This window comes from Pogoniulus pusillus, chromosome 21 (genome assembly GCF_015220805.1).
Source record: "Pogoniulus pusillus isolate bPogPus1 chromosome 21, bPogPus1.pri, whole genome shotgun sequence".
Lineage (NCBI taxonomy): Eukaryota > Metazoa > Chordata > Aves > Piciformes > Lybiidae > Pogoniulus > Pogoniulus pusillus.
The window spans coordinates 11,907,703-11,932,775 of record NC_087284.1 but is presented as its reverse complement, the minus strand read 5'-3'; the positions used below and the strand labels follow the sequence as shown (position 1 = coordinate 11,932,775).

The 25,073-nt window shown below is 41.9% G+C and overlaps 1 protein-coding gene across 4 annotated transcripts; it reads left to right on the top strand.

Moving 5' to 3' along the window:
• Positions 1–176: 176 nt before the first annotated feature.
• Positions 177–25,073, top strand: TBC1D7 (TBC1 domain family member 7). 4 transcript variants are annotated; one of them, XM_064160948.1, is made up of 9 exons: positions 177–264; positions 1,568–1,772; positions 3,095–3,215; positions 4,379–4,459; positions 8,731–8,918; positions 12,561–12,698; positions 15,185–15,330; positions 23,941–24,070; positions 24,845–25,073. In XM_064160948.1, the coding sequence occupies exons 3-9, from the start codon at positions 3,104–3,106 to the stop codon at positions 24,929–24,931; spliced, it is 882 nt and encodes a 293-aa protein (XP_064017018.1). In that variant the 5' UTR covers positions 177–264; positions 1,568–1,772; positions 3,095–3,103; the 3' UTR covers positions 24,932–25,073. The 4 variants fall into 4 exon arrangements, with proteins under 4 accessions (XP_064017018.1, XP_064017020.1, XP_064017022.1 ...); XM_064160950.1 differs by having other exon boundaries at positions 217–302; XM_064160952.1 differs by lacking the exon at positions 177–264 and adding an exon at positions 586–730.

Genomic DNA, 25,073 nt, shown 5'->3' with positions numbered 1-25,073 from the left:
GCCGGAGCAGAGCTGCCCCAACCCCAGCCGCGGAGCCCGGGACCGAGCCGCCGGAGCAGAGCTACCCCAGCCGCGGAGCCCGGGACCGCCCCGCCGGCGCGGCGCAGCAGCGCACACCAAGTGCACGCTGGGACGGGCGGGGCCTGCCACGCGCTCCGCCCGCGCTCCGCCCCCCGCGGGGCGGGCCCAGCTGAGCCTGGCGCAGGCGCCTGAGCGCTGCTGCGCCGCAGGGCCGCATCTGCCTGCCGCGTCCGCCTGCCGCAGGTGCTGAGGGGCAGGGCGCGGGGTTCTCCTTGTCGTGGGTGGGTGTCTGTCACCGGCTCCTCTGTCGTCCCCTTTCCCGACTCTCCGCCCTTCCCCAGGGCCTCATGGTGGCTTTCCGTCCCGGGGTGGCGGTGACACGGCTGGCGCCTCCCGTCATCCTGTTCACCCGCGGCGGCGACCCTGCGGCCGCCGAGCGTGTGTGCGCAGACGCGGAAAGAGGGCGTTCAGGGGGTCCCTGCCGCCGTCCGGCCTTTCCCGCCGGAGGGGGACGCGGTTTGGAGAGGGAGGGGGAAAGGGGGTGTCTGTCAGCTTGCCGTTTGATCGCCGGGGCCGAATGATCCCGTTCTCAAGCGTTTCTGTGCTTCCCTTTGTAAATGTAACAAAGATCGGCGGCTGCGGCCCCGGAGCTGGGCCAAGGCCTCTGTGCAGGCGCGGCCAGGGGAAGCGAAGGCTGTCGCTGCTTGTGGTAGGGCTGGGGGCGTTGCTCGGTCTGTCGAGGTTGCGCCCAGAGCTGATCTCAGACGATGCAAGGGCCTTCTGTCACGGTCAAACTGGGCGTCATGTCTGTCCTCTCCACGTTTTTGTATGTCATTGTTTCTGTTGAAATTACCGAGTATGAAGTGCTGGAGAGATTCCAGAGAAGGGCAGTGAGCTGGTGAACAGTCTGGAGAAACAGATCTTAGGAGGAGTGGCTGAGGGAACTGGGGTAGTTTAGCCTGGAGGATAGGAGGTGGAGGGTATATATCACCCTCTTCCAACTCCGTGACAGGAGGGTTGTAGCAGTGTGGGAGTTGGTCTTTTCTCCCTGGTGACAAGTGTCAGGACAAGAAGAAATGTCCTCAAGTTGCATCAAGGGAGGTTCAGATTGAATATTAGAAGAAACTGCCCAGAGAGGTGGTTGTGTCACCACATGTGGATGTGTTTAAAAGTTGTCTGGATGTGGTGGTTGGGGATATGGTTTAGGGTGAACCTTGTAGAATAAGGTTATTGATTGGACTTGGTGATCTTGAGAGTCTTTTCCAACCTGAATGTTTCTGTGATTCTGTGAAACAGAAGAAGTTATAAAATGCTGAAAGAGGCTCCCCAGGGAGGAGGTTGAATCCCTATCCATGGAGGTGTTTAAAAGATGGAGGGATGTGGTACTGAGGGATGTGGTTTAGCATCAGACTTGGTAGAGTTAACTAATGGTTGGACCTGATATTGAAGAGCTTTTCCAGTCTAAATGATTCTGTGATTTTATGAAATGTCAGTTATGCTTTTTATGAAACATGGAGTACTCTCTGAGATTTACCATTGTTTCCAGTGTAGGGAATGAGACATTTACTTCTTTTAAGCACTGGAATAAGAAACTCAAGACATTGGCTGTTATGGCACCCGCTAACAGTGTGAACATTTAAATCAAATCTGCAAATTAAGAACAGAACCACATACCTTGCCTTGTTGTTTCCTGTCACCTCTGTGCTACTAGACCAATCTTGGCTTGTCCTTGCTTCTAGCCACCTTGTCTGGTGAGTATGAAACCTGGTGATTTTACTTGTCTGAGTAGCGGTTGTACTTGAGCCAAAGTTTTGCCAGTCTTTGATTCAGTTGGGGCAATTAATGAGGCAGGAATTATGACATAGGTAGTTGTTTCTAAAAAGCCCCACCCACAAACTAGTTAAATTTGAGTTCTAATTCAGTCGGGAAAATCTTCACAAGGATGCTTATGGGCAATTCATTCATTTAGGAGGACCAGAACACTGTTTAGCCACAAAATGGCTTTGTCCCACTTAGAAATAAAAGGCAGCCTGGAGCCCTGGGGAACATCTCTGCTACTCACAGTGGTGGAGTAGGAATTTCAAGATAGTCCCTGGCTCTTTTGCAGCAGTGTTGGAACTGCGCAGCATCTTGATAGCCATTAAGAGGATTCCAGATCTTCCCAGGCTCTCGCAGGGTGCTGGGAAAGAGGCATATGATCCACAATGTCAGTGGCACTTCTCACCATGTTGTGAGGTACTTAATGCCTTCTCCTGGTAAACTTGAGGTACTTAAGTTTCCAGGTAATTCAAGCCCAAAACACTGGCTACACTGGTCTGAAGCATGAGGCAGAGCAGAACATGTCCAAGCCAAGAGCAGTGAGGCAGAGCACATTGTCTGAGCAGAGCAGCACACACCGAGGCAGAGGCAGCACACCTGCTTGCAGCTTAGCTCAACTTCTATTATTTGCCTGAGTGTAAAGGCTCCTTTGGCCACAGAGATTAACCAATCAGAATGGCATTTGCAAAACTGACCGTATTAGGTGAAACCAGGGCTTGCTTACCCTTACTTGGGCAAGACACTAATGAGTACCTAAACACCTGTGGGTACCTGTCTATCCCTTTGGAAAGGGGCATAATGGCTGAAGCCTTTTTTTTTCTCATCCTTTCTTCCCCCATCAGCAGAAGGGTGGGGCAAACCAGGACATGTTTTAGGCCTGTTAGCTTTCCATGACAGTCTCTTAACTGTATTTTTCATGTTGGACGGCAATAAAAAACTTAGTGTCTCTCCAGCATTTTTTTTTAATTTGATAAACTTGATAGTATAGTGTTCTACAGGACTAAATGAAATCCCTGTGTTTCGTTTGGAAGTTGCATCTCTTTAGACTTTCTTTAGATTCCTTTATTTTAATGATTGTTTCTGCTTTCATATGGCAAACAAAGTCTTGGAAGTTTTCAGTTTTGTAGAGTTTATTAATATTATAGAGCCATAGACAGGCAGTTTTGATCAGTGTGCAGAAGCACTTGACCCTAACAGAATAAGAATGTATTCTTGTAAGTCTTAAGGGGTCTGTTTTTCACTGTTTCTCCAAAAGCAATCAAGCATGGCTGATGACTCTCAGAGAAACTTTCGCTCAGTGTATTATGAAAAAGTGGGGTTTCGTGGAGTTGAAGAAAAGAAGTCACTGGAAATCCTGTTAAAAGATGACCGGTTGGGCAAGTTGACATCACTTTTTCCTCTATTACTTTGGTGCTTTGGGGCTGGTGAGGGAATAATGGAAACTATTTAGCTACTGTGCTTAGCACCCATTTAAGTTTTGCATCTTTTATCACTAATCTCTTTATTGTTCTAGCAGTCCTTTGAGTTTCAAAAATCTTAAAATCTGATTTTTAAAAACTATTAAGATTTGTCTGATTGCTTGTTTCTTTTTTTCTTTCATTTTCTGTACCCAAGAAACTATTTTTTTTTTAATGAAAGTAATTTTAATCTGAAGATATATTGTCTCGTGCTGTTAATTCCATCTAGGCTCAGCACAATGAGGATTTTGTTATTGCTGCTGGTCCCTAAGGAGCACATCTCTAACAGAGCAGAAACATAAATGTTGTCCCTTTAACAAAGCTTTTAATTGTTTTGACATAGCAACTTGATTTACAGAATGTCTATAAAAATGGTAGAGTTTCTTCCTAGTGAAAGTGAGGGTGGTTTTGCTGTAAATCAAACCAATGTATGTATTTTGCAGAATATTTGCAGTTTATCAGGCACATTCTGTTCTCAGTTGAAACAGTGAAAGCATTTGCTGATAAAATGTGTGAGGGATTATGCAAAATTAATAATATGTATTAACTTTGATATCCAGGTAATGATGATTAATAACTGTGAAAACTGTTTATTAACATTAAAACTTGCCAGAAAGCTTATCCACAAGTTCAGAAATGCATAGGTTGGAAATTATACACGTAGGGAACAGGCAAAACTGGATCGCTTATTTCTTAAAGTGGCAAATGCAAATAGTATACTGGAAGAGGCTTTTAAGTATTTACTCACAAAGTATGAATCAGACAGTACCCAAAACATGGGGAACTCTGTCTTGTTGGCTGCTGAGACTTGATTCTTCCCTCACCATATTAGGTGAAGCTAAGGCTTTTGCCCTCCCCTCCCATGGTTGCCTCCCCCCCAGCATGGAAGTAGGGGGACCAAGGGAATACGTCTGGGCAAGCCAACATGGATAAGCCTATGTTTGCCCTATCAAGCCTACCACCACAATATGTTGCAAGTTTGGATTTCAGTCTGCAGCTGATGATCTCTGGTAGATCAGAGACTCAAACATATTAATAATTATATTTAAATGTATCTTTTTCTTCCCTTTATTTCTCTACAGATATTGAGAAGCTTTGCACATTTAGCCAAAGGTTTCCTCTCCCATCCATGTATCGTATACTGGTGTGGAAAGTGCTTTTAGGTATGAAATCTAACAGCTGTGATGCTTTGTTGAAATGAGTATGTAGAAAGGTGTCTTTTTGTTGTTGTTGTTTTTGACTTCTATAGAGAGTTAACGACATGGATTATTCTGTACTACTTTGCTTACTGATATATATTTATCCTGTTTTTCTATCCACCTAGTGTGCACAGTGGCCATTATAAAACAATTTCCATGCATGGTTTTTGAAAGCTCTTGCTGATATGTACTTAGAAGAGTGTATTTCTATCTTTAATTTTGTAACACCATCCAAGTATATCTATGAAGTGGATTTGAAAGATGGATTATTGTCATTGCTATATAGTAAGATATTAAATTCTGTTTCTGAAGTAACAGATACTAAATTGAAATAAATCTGTGATCAGACTTAAAAAGTACTGCACAGAGTATGGAATGGGTGTTTATTCTAAAGAATTTGGTTGCTTCTGGCATTAGACTGTATTTGCCATCAAAGAAGTTATGAGTTACGCTCTGGAGTTACAGGAGGGGTTGTGAAAGGCCCAGGAGTTCTGAATGACAGAATCACAGAATGTTAGGAGTTGGAAGGGATCTCAAAAAATCATCTAGTTCAACCCTGCTGCCAGAGCAGGATCTATACCAGATCACACAGGAATGCATCCAGGTGAGTCTTGAATTCATCTCCAGAGAGGGAGACTCCACAACCTCCCTGGGCAACCTGATCCAGTGCTCCATCACCCTCATGTTTAAGTGGAACTTTCTATGCCTAAACTTCCACCCATTGCCCCTTGTCTTGTTGTTGGGCATCACTGAGAAGAGCCTGCTTCCATCCTCTCAGCACTCACCCTTTACATATTTATAAACATTAACGAGGTCACCACTCAGTCTTCTCCTCTCCAAGCTCGAGTCCCAGCTCCCTTAGTCTCTCCTTGTAAGAGAGATATTCCATTCCCTTAATCATTTTTGTGGCTCTGTGCTGGAGTCTTTCAAGCAGTTCCCTGAGGTCCTTTAACTGAGGGGTCCAGAAGTGGGCAAAATATTTGAGATGTGGCCCCACCAGGGCAGAGTAGAGGGGGAGGAGAACATCTCTTGACCTACTAAACACAGTCCTTGTTACACACCCCACAATGTTGTTGGCCCTCCTGGCTACTAGAGCACATTGCTGGCTCATGGTCAACCTTCCGTCCACTAGGGCCTCCATGTCCTTTTCCCCTTCACTGCTCTCCAACAGGCCAGTCCCCAGCCTATACTGATCCATGGGGTTGTTCTTTCCCAAGTGCAAGACTCTACACTTGTCCTTGTTGAATTTCAGTACATTTCTCCCTGCCCAGCTCTTCAGCCTAAGTCTCTCTGAAAGGCAGCATAATCCTCTGGTGTGTTAGCCACTCCACCCAGTTTGGTGTCATCAGCAAACTTGCTGACAGTGCACTCTGTGCCCTCATCCAGGTCACTGATGAATATATTAACTAGTACTGGGCCCAGTACTGACAGCTGAGGGACTCCACTAGATAGAGGCCTTCAACTAGACTTCATCCCGTTCTGATCCTTACAAGGTATCTGAAGAGTTTCCCTTAGAGTTGCTTCATGTGGAGGAGCACTTCCAGATTGAGTTTGAAGGTATTTGTGTGATTCAATCTATGGGAGAGAAAAGCAATTTATCTTACTGTTTATGGTGGAGCATTTTGCCACTTGTGAAAAGCTTTAGTGTGATTCCAAGGGCTGTGCTGGCAGAAGGGCGCTGATGCCTGAAATGTTTCATCAGGGGCAGACCATCAGTCTTGGAAGCTGCTGTCTTTCTGGCTGTGAACTATACTACTGCTTTGTTGTCCTTTGACTCTCCAGAATGTGACACACATGCCATGTATATTTCTAACGTGAAGATTTTGGTATGTTTTCAGAGTCAGGAAGACTGAGGGTTCTAGTTCAGAATGAACATGTTACAAAATTGTTTTTCTTTGTTTTGGGAAGTTTATTTGCCATAGCTATTTATCATGACCTTGAACAATTTTGAAGTAAATGTCTTCTGTTTCCGTTCTTGGTCTCCATGTGCCATCTAGAGTTTGAAATAATGTGTTAGAAAGTTTTAGCTCAACTTTAATCAATTTCCCCACCCTTCTTTTTCTTCCTCCAGACTTCAACAATTTAAAGATTGTGGCTTCATACTCTTGATCATTTGTAGGCTTTTTTTTCTGGGGGGGGGAGAGGTAGTAAAATAAACAGTGCACAGAAGGTGCAAGATCTAGTTGCAGAAGTTCTTGGCATTGATCATTGAACTAACAGAGAAATCCTACTTGATAAAAGCCTCTGTCATTAGAGTACAAATTTTAGGATGAAAATTGTTTTTTTACCCTGGAAGAGGTCATCATCCTTTAAAATATTATTGGTAGGAAACACAGTATAGGTTTGGACAAGTGACAAGATCCTTCAGCCAAATAATCGTAGCAAAGTAAAAACTCTTGGCAAACTTGTAGCTTACTGCAGATTCAGTAGCCTGTCTTTGTTTTAGGATGGTTTGTGACACAAGCCACCTTTGAAGTTAATTCTATGGAAAATTACATTGATTTTTATTTAATGAATTTGGTGTTTTAAACCCAGACTGATTTATTTCAAGTATACATGCTGTCACTCTGCACTGCTTGGCTGAGCAGAGACACAAGGACTTCTCTTACCCTGCATCTCTAAACGCTTGTGCAAAGTATCTCTTCTTCATTGGAACAACAGCTCAGCCCACTTCTGATGGGATGTGTTACACCTCTGAACAGTGTTAATAATTTAACAAAAGGTGATTCTACCTTGTCAGCAACATTCTTTGATAAGTACCAAGGCTTGATGCTGACCCAGATGACATGGTGTATCAGTGATGTCTCTGCTACCTTTCTGTTCAGCTGTGACTGGTGATGGTTTCTAGACATCCTTTTGGTTTTCAAGCTGTTTTCTTCTCTGCCTAAGATAATCTTCTGTATTTGAAGAAAGCAGTTGGGAGTATTTACATGAAATGTCTTGCTCTGCCCCAGTTTTTGAAATGCAGACAGGTTTGCAGTTGGAAAATGCAATATTTTTGTCTGATGGGCTTGTTGCTAAAATTCAGTCACTGTGTCTTAGCACTTGGCAGGATTTGTTTTTTCTATGTGAGAGGCAAAAGTGGCAGGTAGCCTTTTCAGAACCGATTTTTGAATAATACTTTGTTCTGTTGGGTTTCTACAACAGGAAAAATCCTGCTCTATTAGTGTGACAGCCTTTTTTTTTGCTTTGGTGTATGTAAGATCTTATTTCTGTTGAAACCTGTGACAATTCTGTTGTGGACAGCAGTGCATGGCAAGATTGGTTCTTGAGTGTGGGGAAGGTTTGAATGAAGTATTGAGCATCTCTCCTGGAGGTCACAGATGAATTTTCTCTGCTTTTCTACTTAAATAATTTTTTACTTTTAAATTTTTTCCTCCCAGGAATCTAGAAGCAATATTTGTGTTGTGTTAAGAAAGTAAAAAGCATTACCTTGCAGAGTATTTGATAAATTTCAATCTGCAACTCATCCAACCTATGCTATTGAATTTGCTTTTGTATGCTGTTTTAGAGAGGATTAATCTATGATGCAGCAAGCAAAGAATTTTCTGGCAGAGATCTAACAGTAAATTAAATAGTACTGGAATGTGCAGTGTCATTGCATTAGTCAATTGCATGAGTATGTTGTCTGATCACCTTAAAGCGTAGAATTTGACAACATGGAACAGCTGATGTGTATAAAAATCATTCTACATCCACTTTGTTTCCAAAATAAATGGATGCTGGGCATACATATGCAACTAGTATTGTATTAAGAACTCAACCTAGCTCTAAACAAGTAGTAACTGAGATTCACAATTTAAAGATTAAAAAAGGGAGAGGACAATAAACAAAAATTTTCATCTATCACAAGGGCATTTCTTATCAGCACACTGATGTGGTATACAGTGGACTTAGCATTCATTCACTGAAAACCTTGCAGAAGATAATTGAGAAGGAAGGTTTGAGGGTAAATTTTGGCTATGCTCAGTTAAACTACAAGATTTGTTCTTATAAGTGCTTCATTAGTCCATTGACTTTCAGTCTTTTAGGATTTTCTTTCTGTATCCTCTAACCAAGTTTATAAACTGCAGTGCCAGGTCCTGTGTTTCTGTAAGCTGGAACTGCAGTAGAAATTGAATTCAGGCAAATCTCTTGGAAAGAGATTATGAGTGCTCTGTTTTTATCTTTACAATTGCTTGTTGCTTTTCTTTTTTGCTGCTCTTGTTTTATTTTATTTTACTTTGCTTTTGTAGGAATTATTCCTCCTCACCACGAGTCTCATGCTTTGGTGATGAAGTACCGCAAGGAGCAGTACTGGGACGTGCACCACGCTCTTCGTGTAATTCGTTTTATTAATGACTCTACCCCACAGGTAGATGTTTTCCTCCGCATACATCAGCTGGAGTCAGGAAAATTACCTCGAAACGTGGCTTTTCCCTTGGTCAGTTGTCACTTTAATAATCTTTTAAATATAGTATTTTATTTAACTTCCAACAATAAACCTGTGAGAAACTGAACTGCAAGTAGCCCAGTGTCCTGGGTTGAAACTTATGTCTTTTTAAGGACTATGGAGTATAGACCTCCAAGAGGTCCAGAGCAGCCAGGAGTAAGCAGGAAATTGTAATCCTGAAGTATTTCATTCCCATAATTCTTTTGTCTTACTTTATTACGGCTCACAGCAAAGGCAGTTCTTGCTCTTCCTTCCCTCTCCTCCTGGGGAGATGCTCCCTCCTGTCTGGTAACAATGGGGGAGAATCACAAACCTGTTTGGCCTGACTAACGGAGGGGGGCAGTGTGGGCCTAGCCAGCCTGAGCTAGCCTAACAATGGGGATACAAAAGAGCTCTGGGGCTTATGGTGAACCGCAGGTGGGAGAAGAAAAGGGGCTCTGGGGTTTTGGTTTTGGTCTGCTTGGAGGGAGCTTTGGAGAATGTTTGGGCATGATGGGATTTTGTTTTGTGTGTTTTGTATGCTTCTGCATTGCTTTGCATTGTAGTTTTGTAGTTATTAGTACACCTTCAATTTAATCTTTGAATATGTTCTGCATTTCTGTCCAGTCCTGTGGGGGGGGAGCGGGTCTTTGATTGCTGAGAAAGTAATTTTAGGGCTCTGTCTTCCCCCACTGTCCATTTAAAGATGCTTAAGAGATGCACGTAAAGTAAGGTGAATGGAAAACAGAGAATTACTAGTATAAAATCAGATATTTTAGTTAAAGTGCTCTTCACTTTTTCTTCTCTTAAGTACTTATGTAAGATTTTGTGCCTTAAAATCTCTTTTGTTTGTTATGCCTGCTGGGCTTCAAGCCTTTTGTACTATAGTACACTTCAACACTGAAACAAAAATGACATAATCTTATTGAGTCTAGTAGATTCTTTTATGTCCTGGAACAGGAATAATTCAGAGCCAGTACAAGAGGTGGTTCATGGAAAATTACATCATATATCTAAATTATTTGTTTTCAAGTCTAGACTTTAATGTTGTGTTGTTCTTAGTCTGATCCAGGCTTCTGTCAGGTGTTGCATGTGCTCTGTAGTTTACATGTACTCACGTACAGGTAAATGACTCTGTGTTTTGATGAGAAGCCTTTAGTCTGATGACAAAAACAACACGTGGGTCTTGCATATAGGCCTCTCTGAAAGAGCAAGTTATGAAAGAAGCCATGGAACTTTCTGAGGTGGATTTTATCCTGTATTGTTAGCTCTAGCCCACTTTGTTAGTTTTCATCTGTAAGAACAAAATTTGACCAAAAAAAAGTAAAAAATGTTAATAATAATAATAATGAAAAATAAAGTTTAAACAAAGTTAACATGGGAAATTCACTAACATTTTGGACTGGAGGATTATATCCAACATTCTTTTGCTGGAGAAGAGAGTTTTGTGCCCTAATCATCTCTGAAGAATGTGGCCACCTTACCCTGCAAGTTCCTATAGAGAAATTTCTTTGATCTTGAAGTGCGACCCAGTGGGCTGAAAATCATTCCTTCTAGAAAAATCTTGCTTTTTGAGCAACTTTTTTGTTGGTGTATCCCTGAGCACTAGCTGCTGTCAGTACCCTGGTGTGGTTTCATATAGATTTGTAGTGATGCAGTCTTCTGGGTTTCAGTTTGTGCATGTTGCCCCTTGTTCTGTCACTGAGCACCGCTGAAAAGAGTCTGGCCCCATCTTCCTGACCCCCACCCTTTAGATATTAAGCATTGTAAAGATTCCTGCTCAGCCTAGTCCAGGATAAAGAATTCTTGGTGTTTCAGCCTTTCTTCATCAAAGAGATGTTCAGTATCCTCTTTGTAGCCTCCATTGGACTGTATTTTGTAGTTTCCTGTCTCTCTTGAGCTGGGGCCCCCAAAACTGGACACAGGAATCTACATGTGGCCTCATTAGGGCAGAGCAGAGGGGGATGAGAACCGTCCTTAGCCTGCTGGCCACACTGCACCCAAGGATACCCTAAGACTTACAGTCTAGTCACTGTCCCCTTAAGCTTGTTAGTGCTGATGGTAACGCAGACGTTTTACTGTGGAGGCAGAGGGAGTTTAAAGATGATGTTAGCTTGTCTAAATATTTTACAATACTTGAGTCACAGATCACAGAATTTTGCTAGTTCTGTGCATTTGAAAGCAGAGAGTTTAGGTGGGCATATGGGTGTACTGCAGCAGTCCATACAGCAGAAGTACACTGCAGTGGTATTAAGACTACATGTGTACCTTGAATGAATTGCAATCTGAGCAAAAGCCTGTGGAGCTGTAGCTTACTGCTGCTGCTGGTTACAGTAGGTCAGACTGTGAATACATACCTGGCTTCTTACCTTGCCTTCTATTTTAGTCAGTAGTGCATGTATACGGAAGGTTGTAAGAAACTGGGCAAGTGTAGAGCCTTTCCTTGTGTCTTCCTAGCTGGTTCAGATGCTTTATGAGTTAGCTGTTGACATGAGGTCTAGCTGGGTTAGGGTTAGTTCACCTTCATATACCCTCTGTGCAATCGTTACCTGTGGTTTACACATGCTGATACTTCTTTGTGATGGTTTGGGTGTTATCTGCCCCCCGCCCCCCACTTAGGAAATCAGCCAGACTAGACTCAGCTGAGCTGGAAGTTAAAGAAGGAAGCTTTATATTTACAACTTAGCACAATATACAAGCAGATATTTACAATCTATACAGCTAGATACAGAAATAATACAAGTTAAACGATAATACAGAAACACAACACCCCCCCCAGAAACCAGAGTCCCCAGGAGGGGCTCTCAACCACCCTTCCACCTCTCTACCTTACCCAGACTTTACCTTACATGGAGGATTGGTTGGGGGGTTAGAAAGCAGAAGTATTAGTTACACAGAAAGCAAGCCAGGGAGAAAAGTACAAGCACCCAGGGACACACACAGACTGTGTTATCTATGTTTATGTTCTAATTTTTATACATCTCAGCCTATGAGTGAAGTAGACATCACCATTGTTTCCTTTTCACAGCCCATAATCTAATTTCTCTCATTAAAATATTCCAGTTAGCCTCAAACTAGCACATTCTGTTAGCAAAGTGTATTCTCAGGAGAAAAGATGATGGCATGTCCATCACATGCTTGTGGCCAGGTATTGTGGGGAAAAGATACTTGTCTCTAGGATGATGTTTGTCTCAAACAAAATTGTTTTCTGTGTGTTGAAGGTAGGCATACAGTTCATGTCTGCATTATCTTCTTCAGTAACTAACATCCATGGCAAAGATGCTTGAGGGGTGTATTTGGCCCTTAGCAAGGAACAGGATGAAAAATTCTGCTGCTGTGCATGACAAAAAACTGTGGGATGGAAGTAGGATTATTACTATCTTGTTAGGATTTAATATTATCTTACTTGAGAACTTTGAGTCAGAGTTGTTCCAAACTCCTGTTGTATGTTTTGGTTTTAAAAGAAAAGCAAGTTGTGCTTTAATAGGTACCTGCCATGGTAATGCAGGTGCTCCCTGATGGTTTATTTATGAAGGTCAGAACAACGCTTTGTTGATTGCAGTGTGCTTTCCCAAATGGCAAAGAAAATGACTAATTTAAGTTAGATAGTCTCCAGTACTTTATGTAGTTCACTGTCTTGGCTTTGTTTTCCAGGAACCTGAAGATGAAGTATTTCTTGCTATTGCAAAAGCGATGGAGGAAATGGTAGAGGATCCTATAGAGTGCTATTGGCTTGTCAGTTGCTTTGTGAATCAGCTGAACAGCAAGCACAAAGATTCCTTACAACAACTGGTAAGGGAAAAACACTCTTTTTCTTATTTTTGCTGTGAGGAGATCCAGTCCTGGAAAACATTAATATTTAGAGGCAAATAGAGTGCCAAAGGTGACACCCTTGGATTCTTTGGAGTGCCAAAGGTAACACCCTTGGACTCTGTTGTGGCAAGTGTTTTGAAAAACCTGGAGGAGTGCTTTCTGTACTGTGACTGTGCCATCCTGTAGGACACTGTCTAACATAGCATTGGAAATGGGTTTTATTTGCTACGTGGAAGTTTTCAATTACATCTTACTTTCTTTTGAAGTTAGCTGGAGCTTACATTGTATGTAGTCAATGATGTTTCTCACAAACTGGTCACTTAAGAATTCATTGTAAACAATAAAAATGTCACAGAGTTAGGAACTTCCTGATCTATGCTGCTTTTTAGGTGGCATCTCTGGTGTCCACATGCTGCTCACTGGATGAACGACAAATCACTTTCATAAAGAACACTGTTTGCTTTATAAATGGAGCAGGGTACTCTGTCATCAGAAAACCAATATGTTGCAAATTAAAGAAGGGAATAGAGTTCTGCAGGCACTGATCATTTAAATGCTCTCATAAAGTATTCACTTTGAATCTTACCAGTTTATAAAATAAAATTTTGATTGCAGGGCTTTTGCAGTTCTTCACAGTATCACTAAGGTTGGAAGAGACCTCACAGATCATCAAGTCCAACCCTTTACCACAGAGCTCAAGGCTAGACCATGGCACCAAGTGCCACGTCCAATCCTGCCTTGAACAGCTCCAGGGACGGCGACTCTACCAATCTTAATAGAAAAGAGAATTTCAGTTAACAGTATCCACTGAGATAAGCATACCAGAGTACCTGTGCACTGAATCACTGAATAAGGATTCGTTGCAGAAAATTATGCACATCCTTTGTTATTTTTTTTTGAACTAAAATGCTTTTTAAACCTATCTCCTGTTGCTGGAGGCAATACATTCAACTTGCCACCTGTTCTAGTGGGAGGTGTCCCTGCCTAGGGCAGGGGGTTGGAACTAGATGATCTTTGAGGTCCCTTCCAACCAACACCATTCTATGATTAACTTTGCCAATGTCTGTCATTCCTTTCAAAGGACAGAGGAGCAGTTTTAAAGGAAGTGTGTGCTCTCACTGCAGGGATAGTGCCAGGTGTCTTCCTTCCTAAGTTTTTATGTTAGTATGAACAGTGTACCAAGGCTCTGGATGTTACAGTATGGACAAAGGAAGTGTTTTCTCTGTCTGAGAGTTAAAGTAATTAGCTGTTTACCTAATTATTAAAAAAAAGCAGAAAGATACTTCTGAATCTATGAAAATGTATTGTGTTATAGTAGAATTTAATAAAAATGAGTATTATCCATGCTTTTTGAGTCATAGAACCAAAGGATGGGTTGAGTTACTGTCCACATATATGCTTCTGAATACTTTGGGTTTTTAAATAAGAAATCAATGTCCAGCTTTTACTGTGTTCCACAGGGATTTACTCTCAGAATTTCTGGATTTGCTGCATGGTGTGTAGGTTTTTTTTGACATGTGCTAAGGCGATTAGGCTTGAGGTGAATGAAATTCAATTTTCCTTGTGAAAGTAGCAGTAATTACTGCATGTTTAATCCCTGCATTGCCTTAAGCTCTCAAACACCTATATTTTGGAAGTTGTTTATTTTGGAAGTTCTGCTAGTGGCCAGCAATTTAAGATACCTGACTTAAGTACTTAAATTATTTCATTGCAGAATTTGGCAGCATTTATATTCTGAAACACAGTAGTTTTAGTTAAAATGATTGTAAGGGTTGGGACCTCCTCTGCCCCACTAGTTGGAGTTATTCAGGCTAACTCGGATGGTTTTGGAAGTAAGATGGAGCTATATTTACAGCACTGCAAAATGTACAAGCATATAAATACAAGTATTTACAATTATATACAAGTTAGAAATAATACAGAACTCCCAGACAAAAGCAAATTACCCAGATGGGCTCAAGGCTTACCCTTCCCCCCTCCTTCTCTCTTCTCCCCCCACCCCTTCTCTGTTCTTCAGCTCCCTTTTTATCTCAGATTCTACACATAAAGTGGAAACCCCTAGCTCATGTGATAATTGCTGAAACCAGAGGTGAGATGTCAGAGCAGATGGGGGTTAGAAGAAAAGGTGACTAGATCAAGAGATTCAGAGTCCAGGCAGAGAGAAGTGAATGTGGCAACATCTGGAGAGAGAAAAGCCCATGTTGTTTGTGTTTTGACTTTTTATCCCACTCAGCAGACTAATGAATGATACAGACATCATCATTGTTTTCTTTTTACAACCAATGATACAGTTTTTCTCATTAAAATATTCCAATTAGCCTTGAACCAGCACAATGGTGCAAGTTTGTTATTATCTGGATGCTGTTTTGTGCCGATTGAAGTTTAAAAACATTCATTGTCTTAGAGTGTCTGTAAATTATGGAGGATACTCAAAGTTACCTAAAATTTTCCAATTCCTTTCTCAGCCAAAAATTCTGGAGCAGTATCTGAACATTGAAGATAACAGGCTCCTGATGCACCTGAAAGCGTGTACTGCGATGAACAGACTCCCTTATGATCTTTGGTTTAAAAAGTGTTTTGCAGGCTGCTTACCTGAGTCCAGTTTACAGAGGCAAGTTCTCCTTTTCCTTCCTGTTTGTAATAACATAGTGATTTGTTCTGTTACCACTAGCAGGCAAAGAGCTTTCTGCACTTTATCTCTAACATTATGGAGTTAACTTTATCGTTGACTTAAAAATGATAAATTGAATTTGATTCCACTTTGTTACTGACACAAGATAATCTATGTGGTAATTTCTTGCAGTGAAATTAACAAAGAATGGAGTTAAATATAGCACCTGATTCTGTCAGACAGTTTATGCCTCCTAGGATGTAAAACTCCAAATCCCCTCTCAGTGATAGATAGCACAGTGGTAGTTGGTTTTCAGGCTTTTTAACCAAAATCCTTGCTTAGGGAGTGATTATAATACTGTATTATCATTAGATGAAAAAGATTTGGGGAATGTGTACTGGTTTTGGCTAACTTGAAAGTAATTCTCTTCACAGTAGCTGGTGTGGGACTGTGGTTTGTATCTGTGTTTGTATCTGTGTTGTAGTGTTGATAAGACAGGGATATTTTAGCTATCCCTGAGCAAGACTTACAGAGAGTCAAGGCATTTTCTGGTTTTGAAAGTCTCCACAGAAGGAGGCTACACAAGCACCCTGGGCAGCCTGTTCCAGTACTCTGTCACTCTCACTGTAAAGAAGTTTCTCCTCAGGTTAAGGTGAAGCCTTCTGTGTTCCAGTTTGTAGAGATTGCTCCTTGTTTTATTCCTGACCACTGAAAAAGAGATTGGCCCCATCCACTTGACACCCACCTCTCAGATATTTGTACACATTGATCAGATCTCCTCTCAGTCTTCTCTTCTGCAGACTAAACAGCCCCAGGTTTCTCAGTCTCTTTTCACAGGGGAGTCCACCAGCCATCTCCATGGCTCTCCGTTGGACTCTTTCCAGCAGGTCCTGCCTCTCCTGAACTGGGGAACCCAAAAGTTGGCACAGTATTCCAGGTGTAATCTCACCAGGGCAGAGTAGAGGGGGGGAAGAACCTCCCTAGACCTGCTGGACACACTTTTCTTGACGCACTCCACTATGCCATTGGCTCTTTTGGTAACAAGAGCCAGCAGTGTGCCCAGGTGGCCAAGAGAGCCAGTGGCATCCTGGCCTGTATCAGGAACAGTGTGGCCAGTAGGACAAGGGAGGTTATTCTTCCCCTGTACTCTACACTGATCAGGCCACACCTTGAGTACTGTGTCCAGTTCTGGGCCTCTCAATTCAAGAGAGATGTTGAGGTGCTGGAATGTGTCCAGACAAGGGCGACAAAGCTGGTGAGAGTTTGGGGAGAGGCTGAGGGAGCTGGGGGTGTTTAGCTTGGAGAAGAGGAGACTCAGGGGTGACCTCATTGCTGTCTACAACTACCTGAAGGGAGGCTGTAGCCAGGTGGGGGTCAGTCTCTTCTGCCAGGCAACCAGCAACAGAACAAGGGGACAGAGTCTCAATTTGTACCAGGGGAGGTCTAAGCTGGATGTTAGGAGGAAGTTCTTCCCAGGGAGAGTGATTGGCATTGGAAGGGGCTGCCCAGGGAGGTGGCGGGGTCACTTTCCCTGGAGGTCTTCAAGAAAAGACTGGATGAGGCCCTTAGTGCCATGGTCTAGTTAAGTGGATAGGGCTGGGTGATAGGTGGGACTGGATGATCTTGGAGGTCTCTTCAACCTGGTTCTCTGATTCTAACAAGGGCACATTGCTGTGGCCAAGACAGCATCCTTAAAAACAACTGAACATGTATGGTTGCCCTGCTTCTATATTTCATATTCGTATTTGAAGGTTACTTTCAGCAAATAATGATTGACCTTGTTTCATTCTACCCTCTCTGGATGAAACCTAAGGCCTTAAAACTCACCAGCAGAATTGACTGCTTTACCTGAGTCTTGATGGTCTCTTCAGACCTTTTTACTTTAGGTGTGTGTGATCTGAAATAGCCTTTGTGAACTACTGCATTAGGAACCTTTATGTGTATCTTCTAAGAAGCAATTTGATTTAGAGCTTATATGATTTAATTTTGTTACTGGGTTCTTATGGCTGAGACCCACAGCTGAAAGAGGAGTTTGCAGAAGAGCAGTTTTGTTGTTGGAAGGTTTAGAGTTGTTTTAAATTTCTGTTCAGAAATGGCCATTTTCTGGTACTCTGTCATCTTGAGAGTGAAAAAAACCAAACATAAAGAATTTCGATTTCATATTTTTTCTTGTCAGAATCTTCAATTTCAAACCTATTCCACTTTTAATCAGTTCTTGTATATAAAATATTTTGTCTAGTTAGTCTACTATTTAGCATTCTCATACTGTTTGACCTTACTGAAATAGAATATTATGCTGACCTGAAATTCTGTCATTTTTTAAAATGGATAAAGTACAAATACTGGCTTTTTTAATCACTCTGAAGTAAAAACAAATTTCAGTGGGGGTACTTCTGATGGCACAGTAATCCCTTTTCTCAGCATTTGCAGAAACATCATAAAAGTGCATTTTTTCTTACCATTTTAGGTTTCTGAATTATTCAGTATAATCATAATGGCCTCATTTGCTAAGGAAATAACATAATTCATGGGTAGCATGTGACAGATGAACTTAATTAATGCTTGGAGATTCAGTTTGGATTAGAGTCTAGAAGCTTGAATGCTTATCTGAAATGTATCCAAATGGCAGGGTTGGAACTGCTGAGAATTGAAAATAGGTCTGCAACTCTCCTGTGAGTTTTACTCAGTTTTTTTTGTCAAGCGAGAGATTATCTGAGCTCAGTCTTTTATGATTTAATTTAACTTCTGATTTAGCACTGCATTTCTTAGGGAGGTAGCTTGCTTTCTAGAAATTTAGTCTTCTCTGCAAGCTTTCTAGCAATTGTGGTCTTCTCAGCCAGAGAGCTAAATGTAACTGTTGTGGTGTTTTTTGGTTTTTTTTTTGCTAGGGGATAGTTTGTGTTTGCTATGCAGAAATGTTATCCAGTGATGGTGAGATGAAGTTGCATAACAGCTTTACCCCTGACAGGCATTGTCATTTAGTGTAAATACTGAATATGGTTGCCAGAGGTATTGTGTTTAAATAGCCCGTGCTGGGTCCTGGCAATGCCCCCTGTCTGCCACATTAGCTCATTTGTTTGTGAGAGCTGGTGGGTCCTGCTGAAGCTGTGCACTCAAACCTTGCTCACATGTTACCTGAAAAGTAGCTGTCTGCCTCCATCTAGCTTGATCTAGCACACAGCACTTAACCTTCACTGCTTCTGAGATCACTCTAGGAGCACTCTGATACAGAGCCCAAGGCAACCTCATGAAGTTCAGCAAAGCCAGCTGCAAGGTCCTGCACCTGTGTTGGGTGCCAAGCACAAATACAGGCTTTGTGACAAGTGGATTAAGATAAGCCCTGCAGAGAAGGACTTCAGGGTTTGGGCTGATGAAGCATTTGACATGAGCTGGCGGTGTGCAGTGTCAGCCCAAAAAGCATCAAAAGATGTGTGGCCAGCAGGTCATGGGAGGTGGTTCTGCCCCTCTACTCTGCTCTTGTGAGATCCTACCTGGAGTACTGTGTCCAGCTCTGGAGTTCCCAGCACAAGAGGGATGTGAGTCTGTTGGAGAGAGTCCTGAGGAGGACCACAAAAATTATCAGAGGGCTGGGGTGTCTCTCCTATGAGGATGGGCTGTGGGAGTTTGATCTATTCAGCCTGGAGAATGCTCCAGGGAGACGTTGTAGCAGCCTTTCAGTTTCTGAAGTGTGCCTACAGGATAGCTGGAGAGGGACTATTTACGAGGACATGTGGTGATTGGACAAGGGTCAGTAGTTTTAAACTAGATCGGGGTAGATTTAGATTGGACATTTTAAAGCAGCTTTTTACCATGAGGGTGGTGAGATATTGGAATGGGGTGCCCAGAGAAGTTGTGGATGTCTCATCCCTGGAAGTGTTTAAGACAAGGCTTGATGAGGCTGTGAGTAACCTGGTCTAATAGGATGTGTCCCTGCCCATGGCAGGGTGGTTTGCATTAGGTGATCTTTAAGGTCCCTTCAAACATAAGCCTCACTATGATTCAAAAAATGGAATTAGAATACTTACATTATCATCAACTGAGATACAAGGTACAAAGGCTGCTATATTTGCACCATAAAATACATCTTTCCTTGAAACTGCTGTGGTTGTTTTCTATTCTAAGTAAACACTTTCCTGACACATTTTGTGTTGCTGTTCCTGGCTTTGCTGGTACAGAGGAGGTGCTGGTGCCTGGTGTGTTTATCGTGATGTGACACAGCCATTCCCCCATTGCTGTCACTGGTGGAATTGCAGTGAGAACAACAAAAGCTGCAAATGTTGAAGGGAAAAGCACAGTGGCAAACACAGCTGGTTAGTGCTGACTTCTCATCCACTTTGCCATGCACCCTCTTCCAAAATAAGTTGTTAGGTGCTGGTGATTCTGATACTCTAAAACATTTGTTCTGGAACTAGACTAAACAATGCAAGATAAAGTAGGCTATTTTATCAACATGAAATCTAATCTGCTTTATATAATTATAGAGGCTGAAGTCAGGAGACTTGAAAGTAAAATAATGAGAGATGGCTGGGTATCTTTTATTATGATTAATTTACAAATTAATGTGAACTTTAAACTTTAAAATTTCTTTCCTGTTCCTGAGGTTTGCTGCTTTCTGTTTTGTCATTCATAATTACATTTCTGATGCCCATGGAACACAAACAGAGCTGTTCTGCCCTGTTTGGTGTGGAACAGATATGTGATCTCAGTTTTTCCATAGCCTTACTTAAAGCTTCTAGACTTGATGTCAGCATCAGTGTAATGCTTGCAATGAGCATTTGTCCTCAGATGCTTGAAGCACAAAGGAAGCAGTAAAATGTTATTCTTGGATTCTTTATTCCAATATTTATTATTCTTGTTAGTACTGTTTTAATAAATAGTTATTATATTTGCCATATGATAATTAAGTTTTGTTTTTAATCATAGCAAGACAAGGAATTACAACTAAATCGCAAAGGTGAAAGAATCTGCAGTGCCTTTTTTTCATCTGTGCATGTTTGGTTGGTTGGACATTTTTTAACTTCTTTTTTAAGAATAGTCCTGAAGACTTTACATAATATTTTCTGCTTTTTCTTCGTTATAAGTTAAATGCCAGTCTAAATTTTTTTATGAATGGGGAGGTTGTGGAAATAGTGTTGAAAGAATCATGTGAATAGAAGGTTAAGAAAAGAATTTTGAGTCACAATGTGTAAAGTCAGCACTGTAACAGCAGGCAGCATTCTACATTATGAGTTATAAAAGCTTTTCACAAAAAATCACAGAAGAGTTGAGATTAGCATGGACCTATGAAGGTCATCTGGTCCACCAAATCCCTCTGTTCAAGCAGGATCACCTAGAGCAAGCTGTCCTGGACCTTTTTCAGACGTTTCCAAAGAGGGAGACTCCCCTGCCTCTCTGGGCAACCTCTGCCAGTGCTTGGTCAGCCTCACCACAATAAAATGTTTCCTGGTGTTCAGAGAGAAAAAGCTGTGTTCCATTTTGTGCCCATTACCTCTGGTCCTGTCATTGGGCACCACTGAAAGAACCTGGTTCTGTCTTCTTTACAGCCTCTCTTTCAGGTATTTATGTACATGAATGGAACTCCTCTGAGCCTTCACTTCTCCAGGCTGAAGGGCCCCAGCTCTCTCACCCTTTCTTTTTAGGAGAGATGTACTACAGTCCCTCAGTCATCTTCATGGCTCTGTGTTGGACTCTCATCTCTTAACTCGTTTGAGGGTGTGATGCCTACTCTTAATTTCAGCTATAGGAGTTCCTGTCAGCCTTCACTGTTTTCCTGGCACTCCAGGCTCAAGGCAAGTTCAGAGAGAAAAGGTCATATCAAAATTGTGCTTGAAAAAAGCACAGTCACAGATCCAAGTGTAGAGGTAGGCTGCAGAAGATATTTTCCAGTTAGTGTTAGCTGTATTCAGATGCACTGGAAGGTCTTTGTTTCCTGTTTTTTTATTTGGAATGAGAAACACTTTTAACAAGTGCCCAGAAGGAGCAAGAACAGTAATTCTCAGAAAGTATTTCTGACACAGCTTTTAAAATTGAGGAACTAAAAATAATGCAAGCTCATAAAAGCTGCCATCTGACAGATGGTTTCACACTGGTTTTGGATAATCCTTCATTCTGAGTGTGTTGACTTCAGCATGGGATAGAGTTGCTGGATGAAGGCTGATTTCGAATTGTTGCAGCCTGTTTTAGTACTGTGAATCCTTTTTAATATTGATTGTGCCAGAAAACAAAAGTAGGAAGTGGGACTAGGAAGATCTGCCCGCTATAAATAAAGATCAGGTTCAAGACCATCCAAAGAACCTGAGGGTGCACAAGTCCATGGTACCCAATCAGATCCACCCATGAGTCCTGAGGGAACTGGCAGAGATGTTTTATGTGGGCTTGTAGGGAATGGATTGAAGCTTGAGCAGAGTAGGTTTTAGACTGGATAATAGAAATAAATTCTTTACAGTAAGGGTGGTCAGACACAGGAACAAGTTGCTCACAGATGTCATGGATGCTCCCTTCCTAGAGGTGTTCAAGGCCAGGTTGCACAAGGCTATGAGCAATCTGGCCTAGTGAAAGGTGTCCCTAACCACGTAAGGGGTGGGTGAGGTGGAACTAGATGATGTTCAAGGTCCCTTCTAACCCAAACCATTCTATGAATCTATGAAGTTCTGTTGCTGAAGTAGTTGCAGCCTTTGGATACCTGCACTGCAGGTTTTGTTAAAACTCTGAGATGCAGGTGCAGTTTCAAACAGGTGGTAAGAGTACTTTGGTAATTTTGATTCTGCACAGTAAGATGGACTGAAAGACTTAGTAATTGTTCCTTGTGTTTGATCTGAGTATCTTATTAATGCTTATAAAAATTATCTGAGGGCTGGAACACCTGCAGTGAGGACAGGCTGAGACAGTTGGGGTTGTTCAGCCTGGAGAAGAGAAGGCACTGGGGAGACCGTACTGCAGCCTTTCAGTATGTAAAGTGGGCCTGTGAAAGGTGGAGACAGACTTTTTAGCAGGGCTTGTTTTGACAGGACAAGGGGTGATGGTTTTAAACTAAAAGAGGGAAGATTCAGACTAGATAGAAGAAATTTTTTTACACTGAGGATGGTAGGACACTGGCACAGGGTGCCCAGAGAGGTGCTCTATCCCTGGAAACACTCCAAGTTAGGCTGGATGGGGCTCTGAGCAACGTCATCTTGTTGAAGATGCTGCTGCTTAGTGTGGGGGGATTGAACTACTGACCTTTAAAGGTCCCTTCCAACTCAAACTATTCTATGATCTAAAGGATGTGTGTCCAGAGGATAGAGTCAGACTGTTCAGTGGTGCCCAGTGAGAGGACAAGAGGCAACAGACACAAACTCAAACACAGGAAGTTTCACTTAAGTGTAAGCAAAAGTATCATTTATGTGTGGGTGCCAGAGCACTTGAAGAGGCTGCTCAGAGAGGTTGTGGCGTCTCCTTCTCTGGAAACTTTCAAAACCTGCCTGATGTGATCTGTGGCAGCTTGCTTTAGGTTGATCTTGCTTTGCCTAGGGGGTGGGACTGGATAAAGTCCAGAAGTCCTTTCTAATCTGTACCGTGCTGGAATTCTGTAATTTAAGCATAATGGGATATATCTGGAGTGTTACATCTGGAGATGATGTATCCAGTTCTGGTCTCCCTAGCTCCAGAGGGACAGAGATATACTACAGAGAGTCCAGTGGAGGGCTGTGAGGGTGATTAAGGGAGTGGAACATCTTTCTTAAGAAGGGCCTAGAGACCTTGGGCTGTTTAGCCTGGAGAAGACTAAGAGGGGAATCTTAGTAATGTTTATGAATATCTGAAGGGTGGGTGCCAAGAAGAGCCCAGTCTTTCAGTAGGCCACTCTTTCAGTAGTGCCTAGTGATAGGACAAGGGGCAGCAGACAAACTCCAACACAGGAAGTTCCACCTCAACATGAGGAAATGCTTCTTTACTGTAAGAGTGACAGAGCACTGGAACAAGCTGCCCTGGAAGATTGTAGAATCTCCTCTATAGATTTTCCATCTGGACCCATTCCTATATGTGCCTGCCTCAGGTGATCCTGCTTTGGTAAGGGGGTTGGACTTGATGATCTCTGGCGGTCCGTTTCAACCCCTACCATTCTATGATCCTCTGATAGCCTTCTGATATGTCACATTTATATCTCCTACAGCAATGACCTGGAATATTTAGCTTAGTGAGATGCAGTACTTCGATCTTACATCCTTCTGGACTTTCAGCTACTTAACTGTTAGTAGAGTGCCTTTATTAGGTGTGCTAATAAAGTTAATTTCCTTTTTTGCTTTAGGGAAAGTTCTCACCTTTACCATAGACTGTAGAAGAGCTGTCACAGTTTGGGCTATTAAATAATTTGCTTTTTTTGTTTGTGCTTTTAAACAATTCCACTTCTGAAGAACAATGCAGCATATCAGTGAATTACTGCGTGCCGTCCCTCTGCTCTGTACAGATTTAGGAGCTGATAAAATCTCTTTTATTTACCATGACCTGAGTATTCCTGTTAAAAAATCATCTGGAAAATTATGATGGCATGAAGATCAATCTAACAGATAGAGGAGCAGATAAGCACTATAACATTTATTGAGTCCTTTTCTGATTTTCATTTGTTTTTCTTAGAGTTTGGGACAAAGTTATTAGTGGGTCCTGCAAGATTCTTGTATTTGTTGCTCTGGAGATATTATTAACCTTTAAAATGAAGATAATAGCACTGAATACTGCAGAAAAGATCACACAGTTTTTGGAAAATGTAAGTACTCTTTGGTCCTTTGCATTAGCTTTTATAGTTTATTACAATGTGTTTCAGTCTTAGTCATTTGCCTGTTGCAAACCTACCCTAAGATGCTGTGACATTTCTTGCTGTGAATAGTGTGGTAGTGTCAAGGTGAAGAGAGAATGAGCAGGGATGAGAATAGTAATTTTTTCTATCAGGAGGTAAGGTCTTCACAGAATGAAATTATTTTTAGGCTCTGGGGAGGGTATTAGTTGTGTTTGTACAGCTTTGACAATATTCTTTTTGATGCTAAAGGGTGTTTCTGTGAAAGTAAGTGCAGATAAGCTTAGGTTAATTTTTTGGAAGATCCTTAGAGGGTTGGGTTCTGGCAACTTTTGTCCTTGCCTGAGTATCTATAAAGTTGGAATGTTTTTTGTTGATGTAAGGACGGGGCCTTGAACCTCATCCTGAACTTTCCTCCTATGAATAGCAATGAGTATCATAGCTGGGCTTGAAGTTACTTAGATACATATGTGGTCATGGATGCCTGAGTTAGGGATGTGTGAAGTGTGAGAGGCCAGGGTAGCCATCTTACTGTTCTGTAAATAAATGCTTTTTGTCTAAAATCCAGCAGTAATACAGCAGGCAAAAGGCCGAGGGGTGGTGGGTAGGATGACAGGGCAGGGAGATGGAATGCTAGTTCTGTTCTCTTTTTCATAAAAAGATACAATCTGAAGTGGAAACTTTATTTGAAACAAACCAGTTCAAATAAAATGGTCTGACAAGGCATTTTGCCTTAACTTTGTGTAGATTCCTCAAGATAACACTGATGCCATTGTCAGCAAAGCTGTTGATCTGTGGCGCACGCACTGTGGGACTCCAGCACATTCGGTCTGAGAGCTTTCTTCACTTGGGACATCTTGGGGGCAAAAACAAGACAACTGAAAGGACATTTTATCATTGCTACCCCACCCCAGTGTGATCTTACTTATTACCTCTTCTATGTAAAGATGCCATTAAAGGAGCTAATGTACAGCAA

Excerpts from the sequence above, each read along its gene's own strand:
- TBC1D7 (XM_064160948.1), top strand. The coding sequence starts at position 3,104 with ATGGCTGATGACTCTCAGAGAAACTTTCGCTCAGTGTATTATGAAAAA. Across the intron at positions 3,216-4,378 it reads GTTAAAAGATGACCGGTTGG|ATATTGAGAAGCTTTGCACA; the intron begins GCAAGTTGACAT and ends ATTTCTCTACAG. Across the intron at positions 15,331-23,940 it reads CCTGAGTCCAGTTTACAGAG|AGTTTGGGACAAAGTTATTA; the intron begins GCAAGTTCTCCT and ends TGTTTTTCTTAG.